Raw genomic sequence first — 13169 nt, 5'->3', positions numbered from 1 at the left:
CGTCTTCTCCTCTTGGGCTGTCGTTGTAACTTTTCCACTCAAGTAAAACAACCGTTACCTATCAACATCAGTGAACCACTGAGGGTAAAAAAACCTTCACTTCCACTTTTCCTAAGGGGAAATCACCGATTTCACGCGTGTTCCGGCCCTCAGTAAACGGGGGGAGGTGAAGCCCGCAGGCTCCAAGCCCGCAAAGCGTTAACGCACATGCTGAAGCGCTTTGGCTGAGCTCGGGCACGGCACCGCTCTCCCGATCGCCCCCCCCCCCCCCGCCCCGCTGCCAGACGAGCAGCCCGGTGCCCCCGCGGGGCGTGCCGGGAAGCCGGGGCAGCACCCGCCCGCGCGCCGCCTTCCAGAACGTTCCGGGTCCCTCCGGAGGGCGCTGCGCCACCCCACCCCTCTCGTCCCCCCGCCCCCGCTCCCCGCCGCCATTTATTCCCTCGCCGCGGCCCTAGGGGCACCCAGACGCGTTAACGCCCAGTTCCCCCACGGATACCTGCTCCCCCGGCGCTCAGCCGAACCGCTCCCCACTGCTTTGTGTCCCCTTCCTGCTCTGCCACCAAGGCCAAGAGGTGACCTCCGTTCAAAAACGGATTTTTATTTTTTTTTAAAGTGTTCGGGCCCCGCAGATAACGGTTTCTCGGTTAACGGTCACTCTGCAACCGCCCGCGGCGCCAAATCCCCCTCGCGCTCCTCGTCGCACGCCCGGCGCCCCCTGGCGGCGGCCCCGGGGAAGCCGCTCGCTCCGCTAACGGGCGACCTCCCCCTCAGCGCGGCGCCCGGTGGACACCGTCGCCCCGGGCACGCCACGCCCACGCCCGGTGGAGGCGGCCGGAAGGGCTGCGGGGTCTTTAAAACCTCCACCTTGGCCACCGTGACCTTTCCCTCGCCTCGGGAGAGGGCGGTGTCTCCTGCTTCCCTCAGCCGCCCTCTGGCTGCGGCGGCCCGGAGCGGGAATGTCCACGGGTGCCTGTGACCGCAAGCGCCGCCCGCTGAGGGCAGCTGCGGCTCCTGCGGGGGCGGGGACCTCCGCCCGCCGGTCCGTTCGGGGGTTTGGCCGCGGCGGAGCGGCCGTCCCACGCCCGCCGACACCCACGGCGGCTGCGGCGCCGCACGGTCAAGCGGTGGGCTCCCGGTCGGCCTAGAGTTACCGGTTGCACTACTCGAGATACTGCAAGTGGGCAAGGTGGGTCGCGCCGCGGCGCTGAGGGAAGGAGCGGCGCCGGCGCCAGAGCCAGGGGACGAGCGCCATCACCCAGAGCCGGGCCGATAGCGGCAGGGGCCGCCCGGGTCCCGCAGCCTCCAACGGTCCGCGTCTGCCCGGAGAGAGCCGGCGCCAAGCGCCCTCCTGTTGAGAGGTCGGCGGAGAGCCGAACGGGCAGGAAAACGCAAAAGGCGGCTGACAAACGACGACTGTAGGGTGGGAGCCGCTGGCTGTCTTTAAAAAGTCTCCCCGCAGGTTTAAAGAGTTTCTCTAGGGGAAAATGTTACCCAGTAAGGCTTTTACTGGGACAGCAGAAACGAGTCATTTGCCTCAAATCAGATTTTTGGGAGTTTGCTCCATTTAAAGATTAAATCTTGCATCGTTGTGCATATGCGTAGGGGCACATTGCTACATCAGCGTGGTGTAGTGATCCTTGAGGAATCTCCGCAATGGAGAAGTTACACTGCCGGCACAGGATCCCGCTTCTAAGCCCTGTTGTATGTTCATTGTACTGTGCCAAACTCAGGCTCTCTGGCGGCAAGCCAACACCATAGAGGTCCTGTGACATCAGTGTCACAGCTCAGTCCCTGGTCTGTGGGGAGCTGACAATAGCACATAGCCTCTCTGGCCATTTGTATGTGTGTGTTTGGGTTGATTTGAGTTTTTTTCTTTTGCTGTTTTCTCCTGTAAGCCAAAACAGTCAATTAGGATCCCCTGCAGCAAGGCACAAGTTACAGTAGTCACAGAGTGACTTTCCTAGTTTCAGCCCAGAGTTGAGGAAAAATGATAAAAACAGAATGGCAACACCTTTTGCGTCCTTCTTTTTCTGGTCCAAGTACCTGTATTAGAAACTGAGCCCTGCATTTTAATCCACTTGCTGCTGTTGACTCATTTTGTGACCTAAAGCTGGTAACCTAAGCACTGTGGCTACATATTTAAAAAGAAGATGGTAACAACAACAGCAGATGTTTAGGTGTTCTTTACCTTAAAAAAAGAAATTTGATATCTTGGCAAGGTAGGAGCCATACAAGTGTGAAGTATTACATGCTGTCTTGGGTGCCTTTAAAAAAAAAAAGTACTGAAATGCTGGTAAGGTGAGAACTTAGTAACATACACTTAAGTCTTTTTGTAATATGGGGAAAAAAAAGTCTTTGTAAACAGTCTGGACACAGATCTTTTCCTCTTCACTGGGTAGCCTGTCTCAGTTGTATGGTTTCCAGTTTAACATAGTTACTAAACATCCTCAAATCTTTGAAGGATCACGTCTGACTACACTGTGGTGTATACCTAGTCTTTTGTGGTAGAGAAAAGAGGTTATGGCAATAAAACAAAAAAAGGCCACCTAGACAGGAAAAAAGTCTGAAGTGGCATTTTTCTGTAATGGTGAAAGTAGTCATGAAGAAGGATCTCGAGGTGAGGGTAAGCAGTAAATTTGATTAATCGGTAAGGTAATCCTGGCAGCAGCAAACAGCCAAATGGAACACAGTTTGAGCTGCATTTCTGAAGGCATTCTATTACAGAGAAGCGAGATAATATTCCGTCATTATATTGTCCTAGCATATCTCCCCAGGAATCGTATATTTTGTTGGGACCCACAAACCACCTTACTAGAAAGGTATCGACAAAGCAGAATTTGGTGAAGCCAGGAGTGACAGAAAATTTAGCTTCTTAAGAAAGATCAAAATACAGAACTTAAGACAACTTGATAAAGGGACTGAGAGGAACTCAGAAATACAAGGTTCTGTGAGAACTGAAGGATTTTGATTAAATGGGTGAAACAAAGCTATACATGGAAGTGTGAGTAGGATTAGCTCAACTTAGTTCAGAGCTTAGCAGTGAAGGAAAGGAGATGGCAATGAGCTCTTTTGCATTGTAGAGTAGTCTTGCTTTGGAGACAGTATTGACCTTGTGGGAGAAGTCTTTGCTCTAGGTAATTTTTATATTGAATTTCATACTGGCAAGGTAGGAATTCAGAGCTAAAAAGCTTTTACATCTCTAACGTGTCAGTTTCAAATTCTCCAGTGCTCGTTAGCCAATATATAGTAAATATGTGCTGGTTTGTCCTGTGGATTGCAGTGAAGATTACTCCCCAAATATAGCTGTTGTTTCCTCATTATTCCACATGGAATATGATTAACGTTGGGTTAATTCAAAATTTTAGAAAACTCTAGGATTGCATATATCAGACACCCAGTTCAAAGCTTGGGTTTTCTTCATGCGTGCGTCTAGGTGAGTAATTTCTTCACATGCTCCTGGTCCATTCTCCTCACCTTTCCACTCTTCTGAAAGAGTGTAGATCATCTTACTGGGGACAGTGTGGGAATCCATGGGACAAAAAGGACATGTTTGTTGTACAGCTGAGTACTGCCACTCCCTCAGGTGAGGGAGACTGAAACAAAGGCAAGCAATATTTTTGTCTGATTTTTTTTTTTTTAAGGAATATCTTGTTGAAGATCTTTTTATCAAAGAAGAAATGATAATTTATTCATCTACAGGGCAAGTCTTTCACTTGCTTGAAGAAAAACATAAAAGGTTGTTGAAACTATGACCTCGCATGTGTCTTTTATATGCCAAAGATGCATAGTCTATTGCAGATGGAAGTCAAACTCTCAAGCAATCTGCTTCTGAAGTGCTTAATGATACAAATGAGACAGCCTTGTTGCTGCAGTAACAGTAATTCAAAGCTCTTCTATGAGCAAATCTACCACTGCAGCTAAAATATAACCAATGAGTAATGTGGCCAGCTTAATGAAGTAGTAGCAACTCGAACAATTGGACTTTCCATTACTTGTTTCCTTCCACCTTAATTTAGCATTGACACTAGTGGTTTTTATTTCATTCACTTCATGGCTATGCACTCCCAAGCATGCAGTTGTAGCTTTCCTGAAGTCGGTTCACTGTAATACACAATGATCTCCTAGCATATGTGAATTGTTTCCGCTGGTGTAATGTCTCTGACGTAGCGGTGGAAGGATGGCTCTGCTCAGGCTCTGAGGCATTTGCTGGAGGTGGCAGCACTCTCTTCTGCTGTAGAGCCTGCAGAGCCTGGTCCCCATCCAGCTTCCTCACAACTGTTCCCATCAGTCAGCTGGGGACAGTCTGGGAGGACCTGATGAGCTCTGCACAATTATCTGTTTCGATTATACTTGTAGAGAAAATGTCATATTGCTCCTGGAATATGTGTTTTTCTTTAAATGTCATTCCTTGCACCAGTGACCTCATTTGACTCAGCATAGCTTCTGTTTGAAGGGAGGGAACTATAAGTCATAGATTTTGACATAGCTGGAGAATGTAAGGGAAAAGGCACACCAAGAGAAACAAAATACTGTTATCTGAGCAAACAAAAAATGGTTTTTGGAACAGTCTAACAGGCAGTTACGTAAAGCAACTAAAATCTAATCTAAACATCCCAAGCTTCTGATAACAAGGGGATTGTCTATTATGTACACATAGCTTGTTTCATCCTCAAGGTTCCCAGAATGTTTTGCTGAGGTTTGTGCTGGTAGCCATGATGGCACAGTACCTGCTGCACCAGTCCAGTTCCTGGGTTTGCTCCGCGTGTTTGACACAGTGAGAACACCCGTGTCTCTCACCTTTGAAAACAGGGCAGCTTGAAATAGTCATCTGGGAGATCAGCAGCATGCTTACATAGAGGCTGCTTGTATTAAAAGTCTGGAAGACAAGTGACACCTGTACTAAGAATGTCCCCAACAAATGAAGCTGTGAGTAGCTGTAGCTTTACTGTTTGCACTTCATTATTAGGCACAGAGCTTTCTCCGGGCAGGCAGAGCAGAAACAAATGCAGGAGGGAAAGGACTTAGGCCTGGAGAAAGAGAACTATGCAATATTTTTACTCCAGAGTACACCTGGAGGCACATGAAAGAGCTGTGGCCCTGTTGTGTTGAAGGGGAATGTTGGCCAGGACACTAGCATATTCCTCAGACTTTCTTTCTAAAAGTGCCAAGCTATGCTGAATGTTCATAGGGCCACAGACAGAAACCAAAGGAGTAGAAACAAGTGACTTCAGTTTAATATTTCATTCAAATGACAGTCCCCCTCATGAGATTAGCACTTCAGTTTCCTAGCCCACCACCCAGCCTGAAGGATGTCACAGGCCCTTTCAGATGTCCTAAACTGATAAGCAGGTGGCATGCTACGCATGTGAAAGCAGGATAGAAGCACATAGTGTTTGATTAAACACCATCTCTGTTTCTTAATGTTAGCTCTGTTCAGTGTGCTGTGCAGTTTTATTCTAAGGTAACATGCACAGAATTCACAGTCCATAAAAATGTAACCTCTCTTCTAATACTTTTTTTCTGTGATACTGTCTTTACTAGTGAAGCAATGACTTGCTATGTTCATCTTAATCCTGTTTTTATTCCATGCACCTGAACCCTGGAAATGGACCCAAGAAGACGCACTGAAAAACAGCAGTGAATTCCTAGGAAAAGAAGAGGAATAGTGCAATGAGAATTTACCTTCAATCTTTTGTATGTGCATGTGACCTTTAAAAAAGTAAATAAATCCAGTAGGAGTGTTTAGAAAGAGACCTACTGGATAAACTGAAAACTCTGCCATTTGACATGCAACAAGTCCATTTTGTCTCCGCTCAAGGTCATAATCCAGACATCACTGGTTCTGGACTCATTTAGGGCAGGTTACAAATGCTATTAGTGTAAATAGGCTCTAGAGCTATTTGTAAGACATCAGAAATCAGTTTTCTTTTCAAGCTGTGTCTTGCTATTTGCTTTGGTTTTGGTTTGGGCCAGTTCTAGTGACTTAGTGCAAATTTCACTCAAATCCATGTGAATTGCTGCGGTTTACTTTAGACCTCTAACTAAAATATACAGTTATGTGGTTTAGTCTAGTGTCTTTGCAGAGCTTAATTATTCCCTTGTACGAATGGCTTTTCTGCCACTGTGAATACTAAACAAATACTTATATTGCCTCATGGTTTTGAAAAATTATTGATCATCTCCTCAGATAAAGACTGAGGCCCTGGTAGTTTTTGCTGTCTGCCGTTTCACCATCAATTTTTCTGTCACGTCTTAAGGTAGGTATATGGGCAGAGTGACCTGTTTTCAAGGTTCAGTCTGAGCTACCTCACTCTAGTGCATTATGTGGTTTTGGTTGTCTTTTTCATTATCAGAGTAGAAGTCATGCTTTTTTTCCCCCCTTAACGTGATGGGAATTTGTTTGTAAATGCAGGGATGCTGCTGAGATACAGTAGAGTGGTTCTGGAGGCCATGCACATACTAATGACTTGAAAGAGTTGAGTGTTATTTAACATTTTTAGCTTTATCCTGAGAGAAGAAGCTTTTTATTTATATTTGTAGTTCTGCCAACAGTTTCTCCCCTTCCCTCTTCCCTGTATTTCAGCTATGCCCAATCTACGGCCGAAATGCTATCCAGTGTCACTGAACAGGGGTTATAAAGTTTTATGGAGCACCTAACACAGCTGGAATATAAAAGATGAAAAATCAAGGAATGAAATAAGGAAGCAGTTAGCTAGCTATTTGTATTCTTAGCCTTCTGCTTAAGTGTCATGCCTTGAGAAGACTTCTATTAAAATAGCAAGACAGGTGTGTAGTGAAACTATGCTTTTGCCACGGAAATTAAATGCTGTTTAGAAAAAAAAAAAAACATAATACCTCTTTCTGCATTCAAAGAGAATAAATTTTCATTTTCCCCTGAGAAAGCAAGGACTGTGCAGCCAAGAGCTGTGCAACCAAGAGCCAAACGTGAAGTTGTAGGGTTTTTTTGTGATGATAAATATATGTATTAGATACTTTTTTTCACTTTAACAAAACAATGCAAAAGAAGGTAAACACTCTTTTTTGGTGCCTTTCCTGCTACATATGGAAAGATCTGTATAAAAAGTACTTGTTTGTAGTACACTAGGTATCAGGGTGCAGTAAACATATGTTCTGAAGCAGAAGTTACAAATGCCTATGCAGTTGTTAACAGGTTAGTAAAGATGTTTGGGTGTTTGAGATTTTAGCATGAGATTTTGTTTGTTTTATTACAAAATGTGTTTTGCCCATAAAGTAGCTGAGCATGAAAAGGGGCTTGAGAAGCCTAGGAAGGTCTGTCCCCTTCCCTGGGGGCTATATTAGACCTCTGAGTCATGAAGTCTTTGCATAGTAGGTGTCTGATTACAAACCTTTTATGGGCCCTACTCAGCTGGGATATCAGCATCTGCATTATAGCTCGCATCTATTCTTAGGTGATACCAGAGCACGACTGAGCAGGCAAGGCAGAAAGATAATTGCTTTCGTTGTATAAAAGTCTGCCCTTTTCTCATTCTGTTTTTTCAACGCTTTCTCTGTCTGCCCCATCCTTCTGTTCTGCAGTGCCTTGCTGCCTTGTGAAAGAGGTAGGAAATGGCTTACAGCGTGACTCTGAACGGACCTGGACCATGGGGTTTCCGACTGCAAGGAGGCAAGGACTTCAACATGCCCTTGACCATCTCCAGAGTAAGTGAGAAAAAAAACCAAAACACAACCAAAACTTCATTGAGCTTGTTTAGGTTGGGAAATAGCAGTAAACTAATCACATGTACACTCTGACTTGGCCTGGCAAAATAGATCTTTGCAGCTATGTCGGAATAAAGAGAATATAATGTGGACTTTAAATATACCTGTTCAAGGCACAATGTGTCATTGATGATGCCTCAGGAAGACAGTTTGGGTTAGTATTTTTTTTAAGAATGATGATACTATCTCTTTTAAATAAGCTTCCAGTTCTGTTTTGTACAGCTTTGTCTCTTTTTCTGATGATAGGGGCCTCACTGGTGCTGTCTATTTGGAGGGAAGGGAGTAGAACAACTATGAATGGGAATATAAAATTATATTTCTAGAAAATGAACATGTAACTGGTTGTAAATACATGAATTTTAGGTGTTCAAACTGAACAAAGATAGGGATATATATTCCCTCTTTTGGATGGGAGCAATAATTGGACAAAAATTAGACAGGTCAAGCAGAAGACTCAATAGCGCTTAAAATGCAGTCTTAAATTATGCAGAAGACTTCCATTTGCAGCTGACAAACAGCATATGATTTAATAATTAATTACCTGGTGTATCTGTCACTTACAGATTAGTCCATTTATTTCCTAATCCTCTTTTTTTTTTTTTTTTTTTTCTTCTCCCTAAGAGCAGTATTTTGAGGTGTTGCAGCGGAGAGCTTTTATTACCTGAATTATCTCAGTTTCTTAAAAAATATTAACATTGGATGTTTTTTGGGAAATCTGTCAGAGAAGGGTAGGTGAGGGAAACACTTATCAAACTGGATAGTTCTGTGTAATTTCTCATTTGGGAACTCTGCTTTCTGCTACTTCTTGCAGCTCCTTTTGTCTTTTTTTTTTTCCTTTTTTCTTTTTGATAGTCTCAAATCTGTTCCAGAGTGTTCAGATCTTTTTAGAGACATATTAGTTCTTCCACAAATCACCCGCAGAAGGCTTGTTTTGCACTGCAATGGCAGGAGAGGTTACTTACGTAAGTGTTTAAAAGGAATACCAGAATGATTTAATCAGAAAACAAATAGAATGCAAACAGAAGGTCTGCTCTACTGCAGAAAAAAAAAGACACCTACACTACTTTGAAAACTATTTTTTTCATAATGAAATAATATAATCTGCTAAGTTGTGGGTACCAAATTGATATCCCTGCAACAATCATGATTCAAAGTAATCACTGAGCTTCTGAAATCTTAACTACCATATTTCATATTCCTACTGCAAAGCTCTGTCTTGTTTGATCTCTCTTATTTTTGTGCACAATATTCCTTTCTCTGTAGACAGAGCTGTATTTTCCCTAATACTAAGTCCCATAATGATGAGAAGACCTTTTCATAACCTGTTCTGCAGAAGCAGCATCGTAATTGCAAAGGATGCAGTGTTACTAGAACAAAAAAAAACCACAAACAACAACAACAACAAAAAACCCTGCTCACAAAAATAAACTCACTTAAGAAACTTATACTAATTTTGCTATAGTAAATAGTTTTGGTATTTCTTTCCTTATCCCACCCAAGGTAAGTACAGAGAGGTGACAACATATTTCTGTAGGCATTTTCATGACACTTTGCAGCCTGCACATATGGTGTTGATTTTTTTTTTTGGTGATTCAGTCGTGCCTAGAAGTTGTAAGTCAAGGGCTGAGGCTGGGGCACTTGCACTATATATGACACAAGCAGAAATGAAATGTTTCCCAAAGAACCCATTGTCTCAGGTTATAATCTCTTTAAGTATACTCACTGTGCCCAAAGGCTACGTGATTCTCATGAGGCTTTTGAGAGCATATGATGAACGGGAGTGAAACTGCAATGGCTGGATTCCCAGAGGTGTGGAGGAATTACCTCTTCACACAGCTGGCTGCATTTCCAACAGTAGAAGTGTCAGGAAGCACTGTTAAATGTTTTGAACTCTTCCCTAATGAAGTCCAATTTTTAGCTGGGAGCATTGCTTTGGGATGGAATTGGATTTTATAGCCTGCCTTAGGTGGGGAAAACAGGCATGCAGAAATGAATGTAGCCTCTTTCAGGCAGAGTTGGAGTAGGAATCTCTGCTGGTTGTAATTTTTTTTTTTTTTAATTGGAACACAGTGTAATATGTGGCTTTTGATGATAATATTATTAAAGTCTATTTTTTCCTTAGCATCTCTCACATAAATATATCTCCAAACAGATCAGATATTCCCCTTAGTCAGCGATTTGCAGTCATAAGTGAGGTGAGCTGTGAATTCAGCCATAATTGCAATCTTACCATCAGGGAAAAGGAAAGCTGTACTTATATTCTCAAGATATTCTTGGAGAGTGGGAGGAAGGGGAGATAATGGTGTGGAAAGTCCCCTTGTGAAGGGCACAGAGCTCTAAGTGTTGCCAGTGGATGTTGTACACTTATTTATGGACTACATTTGATCCACAGCTGCCCTGAGATGGGATTAGACCTTTTACGTGCAAGATGAGTCCTAAACCCCCAACATTTCAACTTAAAGGGTCTTATAATTGCTTTCAATACCAGATACGCCATGGCCCTTTTGACTATGTACGCATAGTATCCCTCTTTACAGGCAGATTGGGTTTACACACGGGCATGCTTATTATACTCTAACTGCCCCTAAGCAATGAGGCTGTCTGTGGGTAGGCCACAGAGAACAAAAAGATTAATCCTTTTTCAGGGAGGCTCTGTGTACTTATGTAATGCAGTGAGAGAGTTGCTTCTGTACTTCTGAGAAAGATGGCAAGTCTATGACACCAGAATTGTTCATCCTGTCTGTAGTGTTATGCCTGCATGTTTCCAAGGACCTTCCTGAAAGGGGAAGCTAGTATTGTGCCAGTATGAAGCTAGTCCACACCTAGACATAAAGTGGGCACCCTGGACTTAGAAACTAGAGCTGTGGCTTAGCTGTCTCTTGATCTGCACTCTGTCAGCCAGCCCCATACAGTTCCCACTCAGCTTACACTTCCTGACCTGAGAAGCAGGGAAGAAAACCTGAAGGTCTTTGAAGCCTGCTGATGAAATCACAATACAAGATTGTGGCATTGCTGATGCTTCTGTTGAGGAAAATGCTCTTAAAACAGTAGGCAAGGAAGGGAATTTCTCAGAGGTGTTTGGCACAACAGTTCAGTTTTAAAGGGCTCTTTGAAATACTGTCTGGGACACTACATTTTCTTTCCTTCAGATAGGTTCACTATTCAGCTCACTGCTGAATAGTCAACAGCATAAGACACAGAAGTCACAGGCAGTCAGCTGGGTGACAGGTGAAGAAGCGTTCCCCTGAATTTGATTGTTCTGCTTATCTGTTCTTTATCTAAAAATAATTTCCTGACTAACCTAGGGGGGTGGGTACAGGAAAAGAGGAGACAAAAACAAGTGGAGAAGAGTTAAGGTCACTCTGCAGCTTTCACAGTCCTTTAACAATGGCATTAGAAAATAATCTTTGGAGATTTAAAAGAAATATTTTTCCAGTCCCCACCCTGCAGACCATCCTACCCTCTAGAACAAATTCTGTAGCAGAGGTAAGAAAACAGTATTGACAGTCTTTTAGTAAATATGAGCATCTGTCAGTCCGGCTGTAATGAACTTTCAGGTTGTTGGCAATGCTAAGAGTTGTCACCAGTGGTGTGATCGTGTGCATAAATGTGGTCTTTCCAAATTGACCTGGGCAGCAAAGCAGGTTATTTTCTCCTACTGCTTGCATGAACTGTCTGGAAGCAAGCAGAATTCATTAGTTTTATAGACCTAATCCTCTGTAAGAAGGCTTTTAGACATAGTTAATTATCTAAGTGCTGTGTTGCCGTGTTACCTGAGATGGTACAATTGTACATGGATGGGCGCAATAGCAGAGCCTCCTCATATACTTGTGAATGATTATTGCTGAACAGCAAGCTTTTCTAGTGAGACAGACTGGTTTGCAGGTGATGCAGTGAGCTGAAAGGTGTGCAAAAATTATCGTCATCTAAGAGAGCACAAATATTATGCAGAACAGTGTGGTAACTCATGACTGGTATATTCACTCTGTGATTATCCATACAGTTTTGTGTTTCCTAATAGAACAGGTTTTTTCATGTTTTCTGTGTTCCAATTCAAAAGCCAGATCCTGAGGCTGAAGGAAACTGTGTCTAAACAAAACTGTTAGAGAACTATTTTGGCTTTATTCTGTTAAGTGAGGAAGAAGTTGAAATCTGGTGGTGACGTAAGTGCAGTGAGGGGAACTTGCAAACACCAATAGGAAAAAAAAATAGCTTATTTGTATACTTATGCTGATAAAAGTAGCCTGAAACAGCTGTTTGGGGTGGAGGGAAAGCCAACAGTTCCTGTTGGCCTTACTGCATATGAGGTATCAGTGCCTTACAACAGGCAAGTGATGGGCAAAAGGAGTCCCACTTGGCTTTTTTTTTCTTCTATTCTTGAAGGTAGGGAAACCTCAGATTATCTGGGTCAAGCACTATACGTTCTCCAACTGTCATTTGATGGCCATGTGGGGCTGCACAGAAATTGTAATCAGAAGAGTAAAGTGTACCTGTATTGACTGAACTGAAGAAATTTAACAAGTTCCCTTGAAATGCTGATTCCACATCACCTGTTAAGCATCCATCTCTGGTGAATCAAACTGCTGACTAGTTGTCCTACAGCTACAACTGCAACTTCAAGCGGTTTTGTTTAATCTCCAAATGTGGAGTCCTTCACAATATTGAAAGCCATAGACTAGTATTTATAACATTCTACAAAACTAACAGCTGATTCTCACGTCCTCTAAAAGTGTTCCTTTTTAACTGCTATTTGGTAGAGATGTTTCCTTTTTTCCCCAAAACTCAAATGACACCAAGTCAACTGGGAGTGAGCCATTTAATGTAATGACTGTCAGGAAGGATATGGAGCTAACTACAGCTCTTGGTCAAATGATTTCTCTTTTAAATCAAGTTTGTTCATGGAACTGTAAGGCATCCCCTCTTATCTGTTTGTGTGATTAAAGTAATCACTGAATACTAAGCTCACTGCTGAATTCTAGGCATGTATATGGAGTATTATGTACTCTGCAGGTATCTGCGCAAACATCATGCACAGCTCTATTTAAGGTTCTATTTCTCAGTTCTATCCATGTTTTGAGTTGTAGGAGAAAACATTTAGCCCTGTAGAGTGTAGGCCAGATCGATAGGAATAATCATAGATTCAAAGAATCATAGAACAGTTTGGGTTGGAAGGGACCTTTAAAGGTCACCTAGTCCAACCCCCCTGCAAGGAGCAGGGACATCTTCAACCAGATCCGGTCTGGCAAATTGCTCGGCTTTTGACCTAAAGTGTGTTTACTTGAGAATATAGCTCATGTAGTACTTCAGGAAGTCCTCAGATTTACTTAATTGTTATTGAAGCTAATAATTTTGTAGATCCTTTAGAATTAGTAAACACACCAGGAGGTAACCAGTAAATGATGAATTTAAAGCTGCTGAACTGTTAGTGG

At 43.1% G+C, this 13169-nt stretch overlaps 1 protein-coding gene across 2 annotated transcripts in view; it reads left to right on the top strand.

Moving 5' to 3' along the window:
- The first annotated feature begins 951 nt into the window (after positions 1–951).
- Positions 952–13169, top strand: part of LDB3 (LIM domain binding 3) — a 128470-nt gene continuing 116252 nt past the window's right edge. The window contains exons 1-2 of one of the 2 annotated variants that reach the window (XM_086752172.1): positions 952–1186; positions 7558–7680. In XM_086752172.1, coding sequence (XP_086608298.1) covers positions 7588–7680 — 93 coding nt within the window. In that variant the 5' untranslated portion in view covers positions 952–1186; positions 7558–7587. Of the gene's footprint in view, positions 1187–7435; positions 7456–7557; positions 7681–13169 lie in introns of those variants that run through there. The other variant, XM_010117127.2, reaches the window with a different exon arrangement.

Source organism: Chlamydotis macqueenii, chromosome 7 (genome assembly GCF_036417535.1).
Source record: "Chlamydotis macqueenii isolate bChlMac1 chromosome 7, bChlMac1.mat, whole genome shotgun sequence".
NCBI classification, from domain to species: domain Eukaryota; kingdom Metazoa; phylum Chordata; class Aves; order Otidiformes; family Otididae; genus Chlamydotis; species Chlamydotis macqueenii.
The sequence above is the reverse complement of the archived record's forward strand: the minus strand, read 5'-3'. Positions and strand labels throughout refer to the sequence as shown.